Source organism: Hyperolius riggenbachi, chromosome 6 (assembly GCF_040937935.1).
Source record: "Hyperolius riggenbachi isolate aHypRig1 chromosome 6, aHypRig1.pri, whole genome shotgun sequence".
Lineage (NCBI taxonomy): Eukaryota > Metazoa > Chordata > Amphibia > Anura > Hyperoliidae > Hyperolius > Hyperolius riggenbachi.
Window position 1 is genome coordinate 23,405,643 of NC_090651.1, and position 22,340 is coordinate 23,427,982.

Here is a 22,340-nt window from a genome sequence, read left to right on the forward strand (position 1 = left end):
CACTTCAGGCTTTCCGCAGTCACTTATCCATCCACTGTGCCCATCAGGTTGGGATTCATGTTACCTCAGAGGATCTGTGCAGCGGGAAGGAGTGGAAAGTCTGCCAGGCCTTCGCCACATTCGTAGCACAACCACAAGGCAGCGGGAAGGTGAGACTGAGGGTCGGATTCACAGAGAAACTGTTCTTATAAATGTATGCGGTTAGCTGGCGCATCCTCACAAGTTTGCCTCAGGCAGAAAAAAGTCTAGAACCGGCCCTGACCTCAACTGCTTATGATGTCATAGGGAAGGGCATCAGGTGCCACCAGTTGAATGAGGACAGGGAGTCGATGATGCGTGGATGAGAAGGGCAGTGTGTGCACCAGCATAGCTCCCAACTGTCCATTTTTCGGAGGGACAGTCCCTCTTTGGGAGCCCTGTCCCTCTGTCCCTCTTTCCTCCTCATTTGTCCCTCTTTCAGCACTTTGTCCCTCTTTCTATGTAAATCTATATATTTCTCTACTGAAAAATGTGTTTGATTTACTCTGAACTTTATTCCCATCCTTTAAATTGATATATTACTAATTGTAAAATGTTAATTTGAAGGAACATGAACCAGTATAGAAAGGACCAGTGTGGTTTGAATAAAAAAACAACATATTTTTCTCATGAAATCTTTATGGTATGCGTGACTAGGGGTGTGATGGAGTCGTGATTAGGGGTGTGGAAGGGGCGTGGCTTAAGTATCCCTCTTTCTCATCTCAAAAAGTTGGGAGGTATGCACCAGGAAGGCAGGCGGGAGAGAGGAGGGGAGGCGCCAGGTGCCCAAACTGTTTGTCCAAATGCATCATCCTAGAATTTCCCGCCTGAATCACGGTATTCAGGTGGCTTCATGGTAGCTCCGTCCCTGAGTGCGAAATGACAGTACCCGCGCCAACTGTCTTTGTCCCGGTATGCACTATCTGCACATCAGCTGTCACTGTTACATACCTCCCAACTTTTTGAGATGAGAAAAAGGGACACTTAAGCCATGCCCCTGCCACACCCCTGGCCACGCCCTCACCATGCCTCTAGTCACGCATACCATAAAGATTTCATAAGAAACATGTTGTTTTATAATTCAGACCACACTGGTGCTTTCTATCCTGGTTCATTTTCCTTCATAGTAATATTTTAAAATTAGCAATATATCAATTTAAAGGTTGGGAATAAAGTTTAGAGGCAATCAAACACATTTTTAGTATAGAAATATATATATTTAAATAGAAAGAGGGACAAAGTCCTGAAAGAGGGACAAATGAGGAGGAAAGAGGGACAGGGTTCCCAAAAAGGGACAGTTGGGAGCTATGCTGTTATGTTTGAATGCTTTGAAGCTGTCTGATGTTTGTTAATAAACTAATGTTTCTATGCAGCAGTGGCAAGCAATCTTTGTCTATTAGAAGTTATGTGTTTATTAGACATACCCCGTGACGCCAAAGCTTTGAGATAAACCTGGATCTCTTTATGAAGGCCGCTCAAAACATCGCTCAATGCTCTTCAGCAAGTGTGTAGAGGAGTCCTTACACCCAGAGGGAACATCCCCTACCAGAATGTGCTCCTTATTTTGCCTTGATAAAGAGATCCTGAATAACCACGAAACATTGGCTTCACAATGTATGTCAAATACACACGACATCATCCAATATAAGGGCAGTGGTTACCTCTCTTGCCTTGCAGCGCTGGGTACCTGGATCGAATCCCAGCCGGGGCACTATCTGCACAGATTTTGTATGATCTCCCCGTGTCTGCGAGGGTTTACTCTGGGCATTCCAGTTTCCTCCCACATCCCAAAAACATACAGATAAGTTAATTGGCTTCACCCCAAATTGGCCCTAGACTACAATTCATACACTACATGATACATACATAGACATATGACTATGGTGGGAATTAGATTGTGAGCCCCTCTGAGGGACAGTTAAGGGACAAAACAGTATACTCTACACCAGCGTTTTTCAACCACTGTGCCGCGGCACACTAGTGTGCCGCGGGATGTTGCCTGGTGTGCCGTACAGGTCTGGCCTCTCGCCAGACCTGTTCCTACTGTAGGGCGCAGGAGGGTGGGAGGAAGCAGCGCTAGAAGGAGGGGCACCCCAGCCCCCCCCCCTCCATAGCCTGCTGCGCATGGCACTGTCCACTAGGTAGCGCAAACACCCCCGCCCCCCCCCCCCCCCCCCCCCCCCGCCGTTCCCCGGAGAAAAATATGGTCAGAAAGTGTTCCCCGGGCCGGAAAAGGTTGGGAACCACTGCTCTACACAATGCTGCGGAACATGTTGGCGCTATATTAATAATAATTATAAGTGATTAGCGTTTGATTTTAAAAAAAAAAATCAGGAAGTGATGCTTTGCCCTGGAACTAAATAATTACATAGTATTTTTTTTTTAAAGTGCTCACCAAATCGCTTTTTCAAGCACTTTTTCAAGAGCTTTGCGATTACCCTATACTTTGCATTGAAGCGCTCAGGAAATGGTGCAGGACACGTGTTTGCGCTCAGAAAGAAAGCTCATCGCTCATGTGAGAACACTCATAGAGCAACATTGCTCAAGCGCTTTTAAAGCGATTTTAAAAATCACTAGCACTTAAAAAAAAAAAATCAAACGCTCTTGTGTGAACAAGCCCTAAGCGGCTCCACTTTTTCAGGAAAGCCACTTATTCTGTATTTCTGGTTTCCGCATCAGAAACACTCCTGTGTCTATATATTGCTGTATTGTATGTAGCCCCGCCCTCCTAGTGATGCTTAACCTAGGCTGTTTAGTTATGCGGAATTCTCCTCCCAGTGAATTCTGGGAGACCAGGTATATGTTCTACTGGCTTGGGAATTCTCTGAAACAAACATTCTGCAGAGCTGCACCTGACAGGACTAAATATGTCGCCACCTGTGATACATTTTAGAATGTAAATCAGGGAGAGGAAAGATTTTACAAGGGAGCAAACACTGACTGAATAATTTATAAATTATGCAAAAAATAATTTTGTTGATTACGTTGTTTTCACTGCGGTTCCCCTTTAACGTGCATTGTGTGCAGGTGAAGCTGAAGCCGGCGACTCCGCTCACGGAGGAGGAGCAGCTGGAGCACAGCATCGCTGCCGAGAGACGCCGCATGAGACTGGTACATACTGACAACATCAAGGACCTGCTGACCCAGAGCACCCTGCAAGATGGTACGTTCCATCCTCTCTAAGCAGCACAGCTTACTCCTGATTGGCCAGAAATGTACAGCGTGTCCCGGTATCCAGGGGCGGACCTACCATGAGGCAGCCTGAAGCTCTTGCTTCAAGTGGCAGCTTACCTGGGGGCATCGTGAGCGGGGGTGCGGCTTGGACGGGGTGACATCCCCCCAGCAGACGTGGGGAGGGGGCCGACATTATTTCTCCCTCCCTCTCCATCAGCCCCCCTTTGCAGAGCCGGCGCAGTGGTGCGGTTTTGTGAATCTCTCTCCTGTCCGCGCGACACACCCATGCTTCTCGGCAGCCGGATCCTCTCTACTTCCTGTTTCACTACACTTTATCCAAGAACACAGGAAGTAGAGAAGAGCCGGCACCGAGAAACATGGACGCCTCGCATAGACGGGTGAGAGATTTACAAAAATGCACCGCTGCGCCAGCTCTGCAAGGGGACACTGGAGAGGGGCCCATGGAGAGGGCAAGAGGGATGTTGTCGCCCCTCCCCCCCCCACTTCTGCTGAGTGGGGGTGTCACCCCTTCCGAGCCCTGCAAGGGGGGGCAGCAAGAAAAAAATTGGCTTCAGGCAGCAAATATTGTAGTACTGGCCCTGCAGGTATCTTACACATCCCTCCCACCCCCCAATGTCGCTTGTCTCCCCATCATCCGTTGCCTCTCTTTCCTGCTGAAACCTCAGAGGAAGATCATATGTCCTCCCTCCGCTCTCCATAGAGCAGAACATGCTGCACGGGTGGGAGCTGATCAGCATGTCTGTACAGCGATCGTTCCACAACAGACACACAAAACAATCTGTACAGATCGTTTCGGGCAACAGAAGTGTAAAGCATCTGCCAGGTGTTAGGGTTATTTTCCACTAAGGAACACTTTTGCAACTCGATTGTGTTTCTCCCATTTTCCACTAAAGAGATTCCACTTTGGTTTCTGTTTGTTCCGCATGCTGCCATTGCGGTGCGTTTGCAATTTTCTTTGAGAGGGAAAAAAATGGACAGGAAAATATTTAGAATTGCCGAATCTGAAAAAACTGTATAGTGTCAAAAATTGCGTCGCAGATGCAGCGCACTAATGGAGGCATCCCCATGCAGTAGAAAGGTTTTGGTGTGTCACGTAGTAGGCTCGCATTCTTGGAACACCGAGGTGGTAATAAGCAGAAAGAGGCCAGGAGTGCAGTACTGTTACCTTAGGAGACGCCCATCCTCGCGCACGCTGTTACAAGGCACTGTGTATTCACCTGAGGAAGCGGCCAGTACCTGTGAAACGCGTTGTTTATCTGTGTTTTGAATATAAATGTTTCCAGTTGAACTGGTGTCCTATCTTCAGGTGAGGTAAGAGAATACCTCTTTTTTAAATGAATTTTATGCCAATAGGAAACAATTATTTAATACTCTGGGGCTGGGCGCCTCATCCCCTCAAATCTCCACACAGTATCTATTAGTTAAAGTGAGTCTGAAGTGAAATAGAAAAAAAACATACCTAAGGAGAGGGAAGGCTCTGGGTCCTATAGAGCCTTCCTGTTTCTTTCCTGGTCCCCTCTATCCACCGCAGGCTCCCCCGTTAGCAGACCATTGGGCCAGAGTCTGCTCTCTGCTGCTGCAATAGGCTTTCAAAGTCTTTAGCAGCCCGAGTGCTCTCTAAGATGGGCTGTTCTGTACTGCACATGCGCAAGCTCACTCTTTCGCACACTCGTCCATACGCAGTGCGGAGCCGCCCGTCTTCAATAGCACTAGGGCTCCCGATGACTTCCGAAACCTCCCGTGCCAGGGGATATGAATGGGGGAGGCAGCACTGGAACGAGGGGACCAGGAGAGAAACAGGAAGACTTTATAGGACCCAGAGCCTTCCCTCTCCTTAGGCGAGTATCTGTTTTTTTGTTTTTTATAATTAGGCTTCAGACTCCCTTTAAGTGAGTACCAAGGGGTTGATTCACAAAGGTTACTTATTTGTAAGGAGTGTTAATGCATGAAATAAACAAATAAGGAGAGATAATTCATGAGATAAATAGATAAGGAGAGCTAAACCATGAGTTAAGTCAAATAAGGAGTTGTGTCAAATAAGGAGAGCTAAACCATGAGTTATGTTAAATAAGGAGAGCTAAGCTATGAGTTGTGTCAAATACGGAGAGCTAAACCATGAGTTATGTCATTTAAGGAGAGGTAAATTGTGAGTTAATAAATAAGGTGATATACTTTAACAGAAAAGCTTTGTGAATCAGGCCCCATGTGTTTTGTGATCCGATAATGATCAGAATCGCTTCTAGTGGAAAGAGCCCTTCCGCCAGGTGTCCTCTCACCGACGTTACCGCATGACATCCTCTCTTCCAGAGCGCAGCCGGGAAGGGGGCACCAACGGCGAGGTCCTGGCCCAGAAGACTCGGGTGGAGAGCGTGGAGCTGGTGCTGCCACCTCATGCCAACCACCAGGGGAACACGTTCGGAGGTCAGATCATGGCGTGGATGGAGAATATCGCCAACATAGCTGCCAGGTGGGTATACAGTGGCGTGGGATTGTGTCACCAGCAGCTGGCAACTGGTATTATTTAACAGGAAATAAATGTGGCAGCCTCCATATACCACTCACTTCAGGTGTGCTTTAACCACTTCAGGACTAGAGATGTGGCGAACGGTTCCCGAACCGTTCGCCGGCGAACATCTCTAAATTCATGGGCCTCTTACTACTTCCGGGTCGCAATGACCCGGAGTAGTACGCCTGCGCTGCCCGGCGGAGCGCGTCCTAGATCGCGCTCCCGTTGCCGGGCACTCTCTGCGCATGTGCGTGACGTCATGAGTGACGTCACGCTCATGCGCAGAGAGCGCCCGGCAACAGGAGCGCGATCTAGGACGCGCTCCGCCGGGCAGCGCAGGCGTACTACTCCGGGTCATTGCGACCCGGAAGTAGTAAGAGGCCCAGAGAGGTTCGCCAGGCGAACTGTTCGGCCCAACTCTATTCAGGACCACAGGCTTACACCCCATTTAGTAACCAGGCTATTTTTTTTACAGAGCCATACTATTGCGCACACAAGTTATTCCCCCTCCCCCCCCCCCCTTTCTGCCCACCAACAGAGCTTTCTGTTGGTGGACTCTGATCACTGCTCCAATGTTTATTTATTTTTATTCATTTATTTGTGATTACTTTTAAATACATTTTGCTATTTTGTTTTTTTTATTGCTACCCTCCCTCCTCCCGCCAGCTTCAGCCTATGAGAGCCGATCGCTCTCTGTGCCTCTCCGGTGGACAGCCGAGTGACATGGCTGTCCCCAGTAGGGGCGTTAGGCGGTCTTAAGGAGTTTAGGCGTTAGGCGGTCGCAAGGAGGTTAAGTGGCCACCTGACATTGGGGGTGCGCACGCTATGAGCAGTCCTGGTAGCATGCGCTGTTCACTTACTTGCAATACTTGTAAGTTTTGCACAATGGCCTCAATTCACTAAGCTTTATCAAACACTTTATCAAACATTTGATAATTTACCTCATGAGTAAAATCTAATTTTAAATTCAGTAAGGTGTTATAGTTTTATCAAATGTTTTATCGATAAAATGTTCAATAAATCTACAACACCTTAGTGAATTCAAAATTAGATATTACCGATGAGGTAAATTATCAAACGTTTGATAAAGTGTTTGGTAAAGCTTAGTGAATTGAGGCCAATGAGTTTGTAGTGCAACCTCGATACTTTACTAGCACGGCTGCTACTACAATAAAGAGACTCTGTAATAAAAAAAAATTCCCCAACAGTGAGCGGAGCGGACCGACAGCGATCGGCTATTTCCGCCTATCTCCAAGCAGAGAGCCAGTACTGCGCCTGTGCTGGAGTCAGGAAGGTAAATATTTACATCTCTGCGGTTCGGAGGGGCACAATGAGACCGCTGTGGGACACAGGAGGACGGGGGAAGCCTCAATAGGATCCATCATAGGCTTCCCCCACCCGAGGTGAGTACCCCCCAAGGGAACTTTTTTTAGTTACAGGTTTTCTTTAATTAATATAACAGGGGTCACCAGGCCCGGATTTACATCACAGGAGCCTATAGGCACAGATGTCCTGGCACCCTAGACTCCGCCCTCCATGCATGCAGGCCCGGATTTACATCACAGGAGCCTATAGGCGCAGATGTCCAGACACCTTAGACTTCACCCTTCATGTACCTACAACCCCGCCAAACCGCACCGCAAGTGTGCTGGCTGGCCCAGCTGTCACTTCTCCCTTACTTCCCTTGCCCATCAGTATTAAGTAGCCAGAGGTACCCTTAGTACTGAGTAGGTAGAGGTGCCCCAGGCTGAAGGGAGATCTGGTCAGTGGAATGCCAAGAGCTGGGTAAGTAACCTCCCATTTACGCTCTGCTCAGGACTCTACATAGGGAAGGAGGGAGGCACTTGAGGAGGTGAATGAGCCGCCTTTCCATCACCAGGCGCCTGCAGGCATGCGCCTGCAGTGCTTTATGGTAAATGCAGCCCTGGCGGTCGCGCCACAAGCTCATCGTGCGCAACTTATAAGGATCACGAGTAAATGAACAGTGCATGCTACCAGGACCACGCGTGGCGTGTGCATCATAGTATTAACCAGTGCTGCTTGTGCGTGGTAGTGTTAGTGAATCAGCCCCATTATATGTGGATTTGTGTAAAAATGTATTTTTTTTTTTTAAATGATTAAATGAAAAAAATGTATACAATTCTCCTGAGTGTGATTCTGTGTTTTTTTTTTTTGTTTGTTTTTTGTTTTTTTCCCCTTTCATTTCATTCATTTTTTGCACTCGCACAGCCGTCTTTGTCACGCTCATCCGACGCTGAAAGTCATTGAGATGTTCCATTTCCGGGGACCCTCCCAGGTTGGAGATCGGCTGATCCTAAGAGCCATCGTGAACAACGCCTTCAAAGACAGGTCAGTGGCAAGATGGCGGCAGACTGGATGGCGACAGTTATATTGCGCCAAAAGACCAGTAGGCTCCTCCCCTTCTATATAACGCTGTAGAGCACAACCAGCTTTAAATGAACATCACGTGTACACCAGTTCTCTTCCCATCTTCTGGCACCATGTTTACACAGCCTCATGGTGAGAGGAACAACAACAAAACTTTATTAAAACACAATTAACAAACAACCAGAATGCAGTACTTGAGACACATTAGCGTACAACTAGAATGTAGTACTTTTATGTTTCTGTAGGTGGCAGCAGATCACAGTACAGTATATGATATTTATATCCAACAGTAATAGTCCAGATTCTTCTGGGTTTTTTTTTTTTTTATATGGTAACAATGTAGACTGTGTGTGTAGTTCCAGGAGCAGTACTAAACTGCTTGACGTGTTTCACGACCAGGGGTCGCTTCCTCAGAGGCGAAAAATGTACACATGATCAGATCCGCAGATTCCTTGGACCACTGGTCACTCGATCTGATTGTGTATTTAGTTTTTTGCCTCTGAGGAAGCGACCTCTGGTCATGAAACACGTCCTGTTGAGCACTACTCTTGGAACTACACAGAGAGTCTACATTGTTATATGAAAACAGAAGAATATGGACTATTTTTGAAATGTGACGTTCATTCAAGACTATCTATCTCATACATGTCAAACTCCAGCCTGTGGTACAAATCCGGCCCTCAGAGCCATCAGATTTGGCCCTCAGCTGGTTTCCCCACTTTGCATTATGTTTGGCCCACTCTAGACCACCAGAGAAGGTATACTGGAGGGTAAGCCCTAGATCACCAGGAAAGCCAATGGGGGGGGGGGGGGGCGAGGGGGGTGAGCACTAGACACCGGGGAACTGTATAGGAGAGGGAAGGTAGTTACTAGACACCAGGGAACTGTATAGGAGAGGGAGGGAGGCCACTAGATGTCAGGGAACTGTATAGGGGAAGGAGGGAGCCACTAGACACCAGGAAACTGTATAGATGAGGGATGACCGCTAAACACCAGGGAACTGTATAGGGGAAGGAGGTGGACTATTAGACATCAGGAAATTTTATAAGGGAGAGGGGTGGCCACTAGATATTAAAGAGAACCAGAGATGAAGCAACCTCATGTATTTTACCTTATAAATCAGTGGGAACATGACAGTAAACACCTAATCTGCTCTTTGTTACATTGTTCTCTGTTTAATTTGCCTGTTATCACCTCTAAGATAAGAATCCCGACTAAGCAGTCGGTCTGGCTTTGCTACAGAATAATTATAGCTGAGACTGTGTTCTTTGCTGTCTTCAAGTCCAAGCCTGCCCCCTGCTGGCTTTGCTCAGGAATCATTATAGCTGAGTCATTATAGCAAAGCCAGAATCAATGCTCAGTCCGGGATTCTTATCTCAGCTAGATAACAGACACTTTTAGCAGTGAGGATGGAACAGAGAGCATGGTAAATGTTTTCTCTAATGTTCCCACTGATTTCTATGGTAAAATACACAAGGGTGCTTCGTCTCTGGTTCACTTTAAGGTCTGCCTGCGACTTGGTCCCAGAGCATAATTCCGTCCAACTTTGTATTTGAGTTTGACACCCTTGATCTATCTGAAGTGGGATGGTGACAGAGCAGGATCTATGGGTTTAAGCTGGTATTCTCATTAGCAACAAATGTAAGTGTTTCCTTGTACCGCAAGTCCTGTCACTGGAACACCAATGCCAACGCTAAGGAAAAAAGATCTGGAGTCCTATGAAGGCCTTTGCTCAACATTGAATGGGCGTCAGGTCTGGTTGGCACCGCATGTTGCATCTTTCATCCGACTTTAGGAAGGTCTCTTTGGGTCGACATGAATTAGCTCTTGAAGGAACTGAATTGTCTGCCTTTGGCTGTTCCCGGGCCAGCAGCACTGTGTGCTGGAAGAGACAGCAGATGGCGTCCTGGTGAGCAAATAATGCCCTGCATGTGGCTGAGGTAAACTGGGTGCATGCGTTGCTATGGGCTACCTCATACTGTCTGCAATATTCTATTACCTACAGAGCTGTTCTCTGGTATCCTCAGTACAGCAATAACTGGGGCATTGTGGGAACGATGAAATAATTGGGCTATTGTACTATTCATTCTCCCTGTAGGGACAATACGGCCATTATGGGTGACCGGGTCGGACCAGTTATGACAATGGCGTCATGCGGACTATTCTGCAGGTCTTCTGTATTGTCTGCCCAGAGAACAGAGCGAAGGAACCTGATCTGCAGGAATGTGAATTGCATTAGAGAGCTGAGATTTCACAGGTGTGAGCCTAGCTTGTGTAACCTCTCCGCCATGTGATCATTACACAACAGAAGGTGTCAGGTGGGACAGGGGGAGAGTGTGGGCGGAACAAGCTGACCTGTCATACAGAGGCAGACCAGGCTGGGGAGCTTCGAGGGGGAGAGAGTGTGCAGAACATGGACTGTACAGCTGACCTGTCATACAGGCAGACCAGGCTGGGAGGCTTCTGCTCTGACTGAGCTGCCTAATCTGCTAGGGGTTGGGTAGTCCCCTTCATCTCTGCCAGATACACGCTGTGCAAGATGCTGCCATCATTCTTGGGCAGCTAAGCTTAAAATGTACCCGAGACGACATGTGACATAATGAAATAAACGCACGTATGTACAGTGCAAAACATATTAATAGCCAGGCTGTTTTACTTGTTTTATTTTGCTGACTGAAAGAGTTAATTTTCAGGTATGCAAGTGACAGCTTCTGTCTTGTCGGTGCCTTGTCTGGAATATAGTACACATCACTGATAAGCAAATTACAGCCATAAAAGTTTTTCTGGCAGAATACAACTTCTGAGGGCAGGGATAGATAAACATTAACATGAGCTATTGACCTCTTTGTAACTCTAGGACAATTAATAGGCTATTACTGATTAGACACCGTAAAACATTCAACCTACTTTGTACATTTTTAAATATACAAGAAAACCATGGGATACTTAAAAAAAAAGGTATTTTTTTAGGAGTAGGAGGATAAATATAATTGTTTATGTCTTTATTTTTACCTCCAATTTTGATTGGCCAATTTTAACTTCTCCATGTACTTTGAGGGCAAACACACTTTGAATACTATCAACAGATGTGTCCATGAGCTCTCCTACTAAAGTGGTAAAATGTGGCCAATCATTTTGCAACCTAAATTGGATGTGTGTGTGTGCACTCTTATGCTGGGCATACACGGTTCGATTTTGGCGCTCGATTCTCCTGCTCGGGGGCGATTCCCTGCTCTATTCCGTAGGTGATTCTCTTCTCTTCCGCTCGTTTTTCTTATCTTTTTCAATTGTGTTCAATAAGGAATTGAGCGGTGAAACGATCGGCCGGGAGATCGGACATGTCGGAAATTATCTATCAAACCATCTAAATGGCTCAGAATCGAGCCGTGTATTCCCAGCATTAGGCACCTAGCCAGGTGGATACTATATCTGCCTATCTGTTCTTTATTCAGCTGGTACATTTCTGTATGCTGTCTAAACGCCTTACTGACTTCACTGCCATTTTTGCCAAATATGGATGATAATGGATGGTAGCCAGTCTGATTTCCTATGGTTATTTTGGCGCAGCAGGTGGCCTTGATGCACCTCCCTGATATATGTGCACCATACAAATATTTGGGGATGCGGTGCTTGGATTTGGTCTAATAACCAAGATATTGACAACATCGTCTTATCAGGATGCTTGAATTTGGCACCCAATTACCGGTGTGTCTGTTGGCGGCTGAAGCAAACCTATCAGCAACCCTACCTATGATCTGTTATGACCCAGACAAAGGCAAGTCAGTAAACTCCTATCACCTAATGGTTTTCATCCTCAGGATGGAGCTATCCTGACTGAGTGTGGTAAGGAGTTCCATAGTGTCACAGCAGCATGACGGCTCTGGTTATAAAGGTTTGAAATGAACTCTGGGACCGAGAGGAATATTAGGTCCACAACTTTCTGTAATCAAGCAAACTTTGACACGTTTGTAGTTATATTTGTTTATGAGTGTTATGTTTTTCTTTCCTGGTGGAAGGGGAAAGGAGGGGTTATTGCAAAGTAGGCGTGGTCTACAGGCCTTTAGGCTTGGTTAAATTATTAGTGTGAGAGTGCTGGTGAACCTTACCTCCTCTGGACTCCTGACTGCAGGGCGAAGACCAGGGACATCGGCTGATAAAGCTCAAAGGAACGACTTCACGTTTATCACTTTTATTGCCTCGGTTTAAAAGACTTGATTGCTTTAGATTAACAGAAAAAAGCTCAGTTAATGTTTTGAGTGTGAAAGTTCTTGTACAAATAATAAAGCCATCGTATATATCTCAGAGACTCAAGAACAGATAAAAACAAAAGGAGTTTGGCTTCACTGCCATAAATGCTTTAGTAACATGCAGCAGCATAGCGAGAATTCACGGACCCCCATAGTAAAGTTGTGATGTGGCCCCCCCCATGACCAGCTACGTTTGTGCAATGACACTTCGCCTTGTAGGATGACTGTTTTTAGATATGATAAAAATTCAGCTTTTGATATAGCACTGTTAACTGTTTTTCAGACTAGCAATGGTCCCTACTGAAATCAAAATCTATCCAATCCCCACAGCTCTCTAATCCCTGCTGAACTCTACTCCTCTCTAATCCCCACAGCTCTCTAATCCCTGCTGAACTCTACTCCTCTCTAATCCCCACAGCTCTCTAATCCCTGCTGAACTCTACTCCTCTCTAATCCCCACAGCTCTCCATTCCCTGCTGAACTCTACTCCTCTCTAATCCCCACAGCTCTCTAAAATCCCTGCTGAACTCTACTCCTCTCCAATCCCCACAGCTCTCTAATCTCTGCTGAACTCTACACATCTCCAATCCCCACAGCTCTCTAATCCCTGCTGAACTCTACACCTCTCCAATCCCTACATCTCTATAATCCCTACTGAACTCTACTCCTCTCCAATCCCTGCTGAACTCTACTCCTCTCCAATCCCCACAGCTCTCTAATCCCTGCTGAACTCTACACCTCTCCAATCCCTACATCTCTCTAATCCCTACTGAACTCTACTCCTCTCTAATCCTCACAGCTCTCTAATCCCTGCTGAACTCTACACCTCTCCAATCCCTACATCTCTCTAATCCCTATTGAACCCTACACCTATTCAATCACTGCTGAACTCTACACATCTCCAATCCTCACAGCGCTCTAATCCCTGCTGAACTCTACACCTCTCCAATCCCTACAGCTCTTTAGTCCCTACTAAACGCTACTCCCCTCTAATCCCTGCTGAACTCTACTCCTCTCCAATCCCCACAGCTCTCTAATCTCTGCTGAACTCTACACCTCTCCAATCCCCACAGTTCTCTAATCCCTGCTGAACTTTACACTTCTTTAATCCCAAAAGCTCCCTAATCCCTGCTGAACTCTACACCACCCAAACCCCACAGCTCCCTAATCCCTGCTGAACTCTACACCTCTCTGATCCCCACAGCTCTCCAGTACCTACTGAACTCTACACCTCTCCAATCCCCACAACTCTCCATTCCCTGTTGAACTCTATCTCTCCAATCCTTACATCTCTCTAATCCCTGCTGAACCCTACATCTCTCCAATCCCCACAGCTCTCTAATCCCTGCTGAACTCTACACCTCTCCAATCCTCTACAGCTCTCTAATCCCTGCTGAACTCTACACCTCTCCAATCCTTACATCTCTCTAATCCCTGCTGAACTCTACACCTCTTCAATCCCCACAGCTCTCCATTCCCTACTGCACTCTATACCTCTCCAATCCCCACAGCTCTACAGTGCCTACTGAACGCTACACCTTTCCAATCCCCACAGCTCCCTAATCCCTGCTGAACTCTACACCTCTCCAATCCACACAGCTCTCTAATCCCTGCTGAACTCTACACCTCTCCAATCCCCACAGCTCTCCATTCCCTACTGCACTCTATACCTCTCCAATCCCCACAGCTCTACAGTGCCTACTGAACTCTACACCTCTCCAATCACCACAGCTCCCTAATCCCTGCTGAACTCTACACCTCTCCAATCCACACAGCTCCCTAATCCCTGCTGAACCCTACACCTCTCCAATCCCCACAGCTCTCTAACCTCTGCTGACCTCTACACCTCTCGGATGCCCACAGCTCCCTAATCCCTGCTGAACTCTACACCTCTCGGATCCCCACAGCTCTCTAATTTCTGCTGAACTCTACACCTCTCCAATCCCCACGGCTCTCCAGTCCCTACTGAACGCTACACCTCTCCAATCCTTACATCTTTCTAATCCCTGCTGAACTCTTCACCTCTCCAATCCCCACAACTCTCTAATCCCTGCTGAACTCTACACCTCTCCAATCCCTACAGCTCTCTAATCCCTACTGAACGCTACACCTCTCCAATCCCCACAGCTCTCTAATCCCTGCTGAACTCTACACCTCTCCAATCCCTGCATCTCTCTAATCTCTTCTGAACGCCACACCCCTCCAATCTCCACAGCTCCCTAATCCCTGCTGAACTCTGCACCTCTCCAATCTCCACAGCTCTCTAATCCCTGCTGAACTCTACACCTCTCCAATCCACACAGCTCTCTAATCCCTGCTGAACTCTACACCTCTCCAATCTCCACAGCTCTCCAGTCACCACAGCTCTCTAATCCCTGCTGAACTCCACAGCTCTCTAGTCTGTACTGAACTCTACACCTATCATATCCCTCCCTGTCCCTTGGCTGCACTGGGCCTCATTGCATGTACATGTGCTTGTGTTGCAGTATGGAGGTGGGGGTCTGTGTGGAGGCGTTCTGTCATGACGTCACGGTACCCCGAAGACACATCAATAGCGCTTTTATGACCTTTGTGGTTCTCGATGAGAAGAATCGTCCCTGTATTCTGCCTCGCATCAAACCTGAACCCGGGGTGAGTCACATATCCACTGCGGCCCATTTCTCATGCCCAAACAGCTCCCAGCATTATTCCTGGCATTCTCAATTAGGGATGATCAATGAGATGCAAATCATTTTGTGTTGATGCAGGATTATGCACCTTTTGTATGCAAATTTGAGCAGCTAGAAAATGAACCAATCAAATCCTGCTGAGGTTAAATTTGATTGGTCCAGTTTCAAGCTGAATAAAAAATGCATACCAAATTTTCCTAATACTGCATCCATTCAAAATTATTTCCATTGGGATTTAGTGTTGTTATTATTATGTCTACATTTTTTTGTCCAGCTTCCTCCCAACAGTCTTCGAGCAATAAGCAAAGAAATCGCAATAAGGCCCCATTCACACTTAAAAGCGCAAAACGCCATCGGTGCGGGAGTGATTTTTTTTTCCGTGATCACTGGACACTGCAGCGAGTTTTACGCGATCACGTTTAGCGCTTCTATAGCACTGAAACGCGATCGCCGGGAAATCACCTGAAAATGGTGCAGGCTACACATTTGCGTTCGGCGATTTGCGTTAATGGCCGGTGATTAACGCAAATCACCCAAGTAAGATAAGGGTATTATAGCGCTAGCGCTTGATCGTTTTGCCAAAATCGCTGAGTTTTTGGATTTTTTTTTTGAAGCGCCTGTGATTTTTCAAAATCACCCTGAAAGTGCTTACACAATGCTATCCTATGCGCTAGTTCAGATTGGGACGATCCGTCCGCTTTCCGCTCTGCATGGACCATTTTCGGGGCGATTTTGCTACAATGGAAGGTATAGGAAAAATGCAAAACACTCACAAAATCGCTTGGTGCAGCGATTGCATTCGCGGTTTTAAGAATAAATATATTGTATTTATTATTTTCCGGATCAAAGAGTTCACTTCCTGACTGACGTCGGGAAGTGAAAAAAACGGAATCGCTCTGCAAAACCGCTTACAGAAACGCTTACCAAAAAGTCCAACAAACAGAAATCGACAGGAAAGGGAAAAAAATGGCTTCAAAAAAGTCCAACGTGAACGCTATCGCGATCGGAACGCAATATGAACGAGGCCTAACTTGCCAAAAAAAGTGTCAGGATACAAGTGATGCTTTGTGTTTTCCATCAGTGATGCTGATTGGCTGTTTATAGAAAGGATGATTGGGGGGGGGGGAGGGGGGGGGGGGAGTCATGTGACTGCCATGGTTTTCTGCACATAAAAGGTATTATGGGGATTTTTTAATAATTTTTTTATACTATTAATCCTATGCCGTAAAACTGTTGAAAGGAAAACAGGGCAAGCTTAAAGGTGGCCATACACTCGTTAGATTAGCAGCAGATAGACCATCAGATAGATTTCTGATCTATCTGCTGTGGTTAGAAACATTTTTTTTACTAGGAACAGATTTCCAATAGATTTCAGTTTGAAATCTATTGAAAATCGATCTGATGGCATTTTTTTGCCTTCAGATTTCCATTAGGGCCAATGCAAAATGATAAGCTATCTCAACAGATCGACCTACATTTTCCAGCCTGCCAGATCGATTGAAATCGATCGAAATTGATCGAAATCGGACGCAAATTGATTGATTGGTCAACTGATTTGCAATCAACCAATCGATGGATCGATTTTGACCAATCAGCAAAAACCGGCTGAGTGTATGGGCCCCTTAGAATTGTTTTTGCTGGACAATAGCTTCACCTAGGTCAGAGCCAAATATTCACATTTCTGCACATCCACACCACTTATCGGTCTTTGGAGGTGGATAGACCCATCCTGGTCTTGCATTGTTCTTGATTTTTACTATTCTTAAGGTGGCCATATACTGATAGATTTGCAGCAGATTCGACCATCAGATAGATTTATGCCAGATGCCTGTCAAATCTGATGTGTGCCACACACTAGGAACAGATTTCCAATAGATTTCAGAATGAAATCTATTGGAAATCAGAATGAAATCTATCTAAATGCATCATTGGACCATTAGATCCAATGCAACTCAATGGGCCATCGATCTGCTGTGAGCAGCAGATCGACCTAGATCTTCCATCCTGTCAGATAGATCAAATCCATCGAAATCGATCGGAATTGGCCACAAATCGATCGCTTGATAGATTTGAAAGAATCTATTTCTGATCGATCGATGGCTGAAATTGACCAGTGTATCGGCCCCTTAACCCTCTGGGCGATACAATTATATCGCCCAGGAGGTGGCGCAGCACTATTTTTTTAAATTTTTTGTTTTTTAAATCATGTAGCGAGCCGCAGCGCAGCGGCATCCCCCCACCCACTCCGATCGCCTTCGGCGATCAGAGTAAGCAGGAAATCCCGTTCAGAACGGGATTTCCTGCTGGGCTTCCCCGGTCGCCATGGCGACGGGGCGGGATGACGTCACCGACGTCTTGGACGTCGTGACGTCAGAGGGAGTCCCGATCCACCCCTCAGCGCTGCCTGGCCTGATTGGCCAGGCTGCGCAAGGGGGAGGGGGGGGGGCTGCGCGGCACGGCCGGCGGCGGGTCGGCGGCGAGCGGCGGCGATCGGAAGTTACACGCAGCTAGCAAAGTGCTAGCTGCGTGTAACAAAAAAAAAAATTATGCAAATCGGCCCACCAGGGCCTGAGAAATCCTCCTGCGCGATATACCCCGAGCTCAGCTCGGGATTATCGCTCAGGAGGTTAAGTAGGAAAAGGTGTTCTAGGTTGATTGAAGGCCAGTTGCCCACGCATCCCATCACCAGTATCACATGACTAGAGAGGATGACAGTTAGCCAATGGGAGCAGCTCAGGGAGACAAAAAGGGGCGGGCACTATTCAGGATGTCAGAGTCTCACAAAATATACATAAGAAAAAAGTCCATTTTAGTGCAAAGAAAAATTACTGCAAGCCAGCAATGGAGTAATCACTAGATGGGAACCTGTATAATGTTTTCATAGGTTTGTTACTTCACAGTACTTGGGGACAGGTCCACTTTCATAGACATCTCTGATTGCTGCACAGCCATCCAGGGTCTGTTCTGTACTGATTCCGGGGGTTGAATGGTTAATTTCTTTCTTTCCAAAGTCAAATGAACCATAAATTACTCTTTCCTATGTTACTGTCACTTTACAGCTGGTAGTGAAACTCCTGATAGATCTGACAGGTTTTGAACTAGTCCATCTCCTCATGGGGGATTTTTTTCAGGTATTCCCTTTAGTCCAATCGTGTGCAAACCCAGTAGGGAGACTGGCCAACAATTTTGTACAGATACTTTTTTTTTCAGGAACTGCTTTTGTAAAGAATAAAGGTAATGCTGAGAATCCCCATGAGGAGATGGACTAATCCAAGATCTGTCAGATCTGCCAGCTTTTTACTACTTACAGTTAGTGACTACAACATAGGAAAAAGGATTTTATAGTGCATTATACTCTGGGAGAAATCTACATTTTATTTGTATACATTTTAAATTTTTCACGATTGTGGCCCTTTAACAGTACGTAAATGTATGCTGTGTGACTCCTGGGAGGTGACTGCAGTCTGTGGGGAGCCTCAGTTTCCATCAGTCTGTATTGAGGGTACAGCCTACTTACTAACCTTTATGCTTCTGCGCAGGACGGGGAGAGGCGGTATCGGGAAGCCCTTGCACGCAGGAAGATACGGCTGGACCGGTGAGCTTTATTCTGCCTAGTAATGAGAAAATGGAATTACAGGTAGTCCCTGGTTAACGAACGAGATAGGGACTGTAGGTTCGTTCTGAAGTCTGAACATTGTGCATCTCTGTCCCCTGTACCTCCTCTGTGCCTCCAGTGTCCCCCTCTGTGTCACCTCTGCCCTCTGCACCTCCTCAGTGCCTCCAGTGTCCCCCTCTGTGTCACCTCTGCCCTCTGCACCTCCTCTGTGCCTCCAGTGTCCCCCTCTGTGTCACCTCTGCCCTCTGTACCTCCTCTGTACCCCCCTGTGCCTCCAGTGCCCCCCTCTGTGTCACCTCTGCCCTCTGTACCTCCTCTGTGACTCCAGTGTCCCCCTCTGTGTCACCTCTGCCCTCTGTGCCCCCCTGTGCCTCCAGTGTGCCCCTCTGTGTCACCTCTGCCCTCTGTACCTCCTCTGTACCCCCCTGTGCCTCCAGTGTCCCCCTCTGTGTCACCTCTGCCCTCTGTACCTCCTCTGTGCCTCCAGTGTCCCCCTCTGTGTCACCTCTGCCCTCCGTGCCCCCCTGTGCATCCAGTGTCCCCCTCTGTGTCACCTCTGCCCTCTGCACCTGCTTAGACAAGTTTAAAAGCCATTTTTTCTTTGAATTTTTTTAAATGATTTTATCAAAAACTACAAGTCCAATTGAAAAAAAATATTTTTTGACTTGTTCCCATGGAAACACAGAATACATGCCGTTCGTATTGGTAGGTCGTTCGTAAGTCGGGGACTACTTGTATTCATACCATTGATACAAAGTGCCTAGACAAGGCTCAACATCCAATACTGGGCCCAGAATACATCCATGGGTTGAGGGAGCAGAGATGGATTAAGATGTAACGGGGTCCTAGACAAGGTATAGATTTGGGCCGCCTTGTGGTCCTTTTGGTAAGCTGAATTGGAGAGAGGTCAGAGAAGGTGGCAGTTGGACCCCTTGACACCTGCTAGGCCCCAGGAACCTCCCTAGGTTGCCTGGTTGATGATCCTGCTGTGGGGGGTGGTGGGGAGGCAGTACTATTCCAGCCTATCCCCCTATGGCCTGCAAACATTAGCCATCTAACCACAGACGGTACCTAGAACATTCAGCCCAGGTTGGTAGAATCACTGAAAGTAAACCTGTGACCATCATCTACAGTCACGTGACGTTAGATAGCCATCATCTGCGGTCACGTGACATTACATAGCTGTCATCTTGGGTCATGTGACATTAGCCATCCTCTGGTGTCATGTGACATTACATAGCTGTCATCTTGGGTCATGTGACTTTAGCCATCCTCGGGGGTCATGTGACATTACATAGCTGTCAGCTGCAGTCACGTGACATTAGATAGCTGTCCTCTGGGGTCACGTGACATTACATACAGGATAAGTGGCCATTGGCCAATGGGAGCTGCTTAGTGAGCTAGAGAAAGGGTGCTCTATGAGCGGATAGAGGCTGGTGTCAGTGCAACCACACAGTATGGATATGTTGTCTACTCATGCGGTCTGTGGCAGTGTAACCACATGGAATAGATATATTGTCCACTCCTGCGGTCCGTGGCGGCGTAATCACATACAGTAGTATGGATACCAGGATTCTCCACTCTGGTGGTCCGTGGTAGTGACCTGGCAAGTCAGATTTGTGGAAAAGCCTAGACATGGTTGGACTGTTCTGCATTTATGCATGTTGGTCGCCCACCGTCTGCTCTGGGAAATGCTCCGGCAGTCATCCAATCGTGAACTGACTCGAATACGTCACCACATACTACCACCAGTACTACTGCTAGTCTGAGCCGGTTCTAGACAGGCACATATGAGGGGCAGTCAGAAATGTGAAGGGGGCATCATGTCTGAGAACATTTTTGGCAGATACAGTAGTGTGGCGCATGAAGCGCACAAATAGTGGTGCACAGATCTTTCTCCCGCGCTGGGAAGAGAGGAAGTGTTCTGCCGCCCCCAGCCGCTCATATCTAAGGGGGGGGAGCTCCAGGTGAGGGAAGGGGGGGGGGAGACGTCCCCCCTTCCCACCGCTGTGCCCATCGCTCCCTCTTCTCTCTCCGCTCCCACCCCACCTGCTTGAGGGTGCACAACATTTATTTGAGGGGGTGATGCCCCCTCTTGCCCCTGCGTAGAGCCGCCTCTGCAGTGGATTCCCGCAGCCTTTACTGAGCAGTAGCGATAATCAATGGGTTGCAATTGTTTTCCAAGTTGCAAATGTTCTACAACTTTGTGGAAAGAATATTTGTGTCATGATGGAATGTATCTGCTTTTTTCTGTGTCCTCCAGGAAATACGTCATTTCCTGTAACCAGTCGGAGGTGCCTCTGTCCGTCCCCTGGGATCCCAGCAACCAGGTGAGGGTATACAGGTCTGCTAGACTCCCACAGCCTCAATATAATGTTATAGAGTACTGTTCCCAGACTGTGTGATATTATACATACATTTTGTAGAGGATCTGATGTTTCTAATGTGTTCCCTATCTATGTTAAAGTGAGTTCAGGTAAAAAAATGGATACTTGCCTAAGAAGAAGAAAGTTTCTGGATTCTGTAGTTCAGGGGTCAGGAACCTTTTTGGCTGAGAGAGCCATTAACGCCACATATCTTAAAATTCTGTGAGAGCCATAAAATATGTTTCAAACTGGGACAGTGCGCATGCGCAGCAGAGGGCTGGCCCTGTTGCCATGGTGATGTGTACACAGTTAATCCGCCGGGCAGTGTAAGTGACACACGTCTTCAGCTTCTCTTGAGTTTCAGCAACATCAGCAATTTTTCCCGAGAGGAGAAACACCGACTAACAGCTTGTACAATTAGCTAGCTGACTTGGGGGTTGATTCACTTTGTAGGATGAAATACTTGCACTTTGGCCCAATAAACTGCCTGTCAAGTGACAGACAGCCTATTGGGCCAATCAAAGTGTGGGAATCTACTCCTACAAAGTCACTGGACCTGACAGGGTCCAGAGTGGGACAATTGGAGCAGCTGTTAGTTTTGGGGAGAGTGCGAGTAAGTTAGTAGTGCATGCTGCAGCAGTAGCGTGCCTATTTTGAAAATGTTACTTGCGCTGCCACACTAAGCTGCGCTGCTTGAGCCGTGTAGCTTAGTGAATCAGCCCCTACTGATTTGTATGTGAGTCAGATGCAGCCATCAAAAGAGCCTTGCGTGCCATAGGTTCCCTACCCCTGCTGTAGAGGCTTCCGACTGTTTCCTCCAGTCCCCCGTTGCCACTGGCAGACCCCCCAAGAAATCCAACAGCTTGTCTGATTTCAGATCCAGGCTATGCTCTCCTTCGTGCACGAGTACGGCCATACTGCGAGTATGAGTGCAGCCGCACCTGCGCAGTGAGCCAGAGTCATACCTTCCAGATGGTCCCGGCAAGCGGCTGCAGTGGGGAGGAGATCATCTAAAGAAACCAGAGGCTTCCTTCTCCTTAGGAAAATATCAGATTTTTGACCAGAATTTCATCTTGGGTTTGAACCAAGCACTATTTTTAGCACCCAGGGCATCTCAATGGTACATTTAAAATGCATGCCAACAATGTGGTTCATTTATTTAAAAAAAACCTTACATTTTTACCTCTTCTTTTTACATTTAAAAGTTTAGCAGATGCCTTTAGGGCTCTTTCACATCAGAGCTTGCGTTGGAGAACGCTCAAAGCATACGTTTTGTTGTATGCGTTTTAATGTGTTTTGATATGCGTTGCACTGCAGTGAGTGTGCGTTTTTAAT

General features: G+C 47.1%; 1 protein-coding gene across 3 annotated transcripts in view; it reads left to right on the top strand.

Moving 5' to 3' along the window:
- ACOT11 (acyl-CoA thioesterase 11) overlaps positions 1-22,340 on the top strand; it is a 53,316-nt gene that overhangs the window by 24,976 nt on the left and 6,000 nt on the right. For all 3 annotated transcript variants that reach the window (XM_068239013.1, XM_068239012.1, XM_068239014.1), the window contains exons 5-11: positions 48-149; positions 3,046-3,181; positions 5,521-5,680; positions 7,949-8,068; positions 14,841-14,985; positions 18,563-18,618; positions 20,903-20,969. In XM_068239013.1, coding sequence (XP_068095114.1) covers positions 48-149; positions 3,046-3,181; positions 5,521-5,680; positions 7,949-8,068; positions 14,841-14,985; positions 18,563-18,618; positions 20,903-20,969 — 786 coding nt within the window. The remainder of the gene's footprint in view (positions 1-47; positions 150-3,045; positions 3,182-5,520; positions 5,681-7,948; positions 8,069-14,840; positions 14,986-18,562; positions 18,619-20,902; positions 20,970-22,340) is intronic.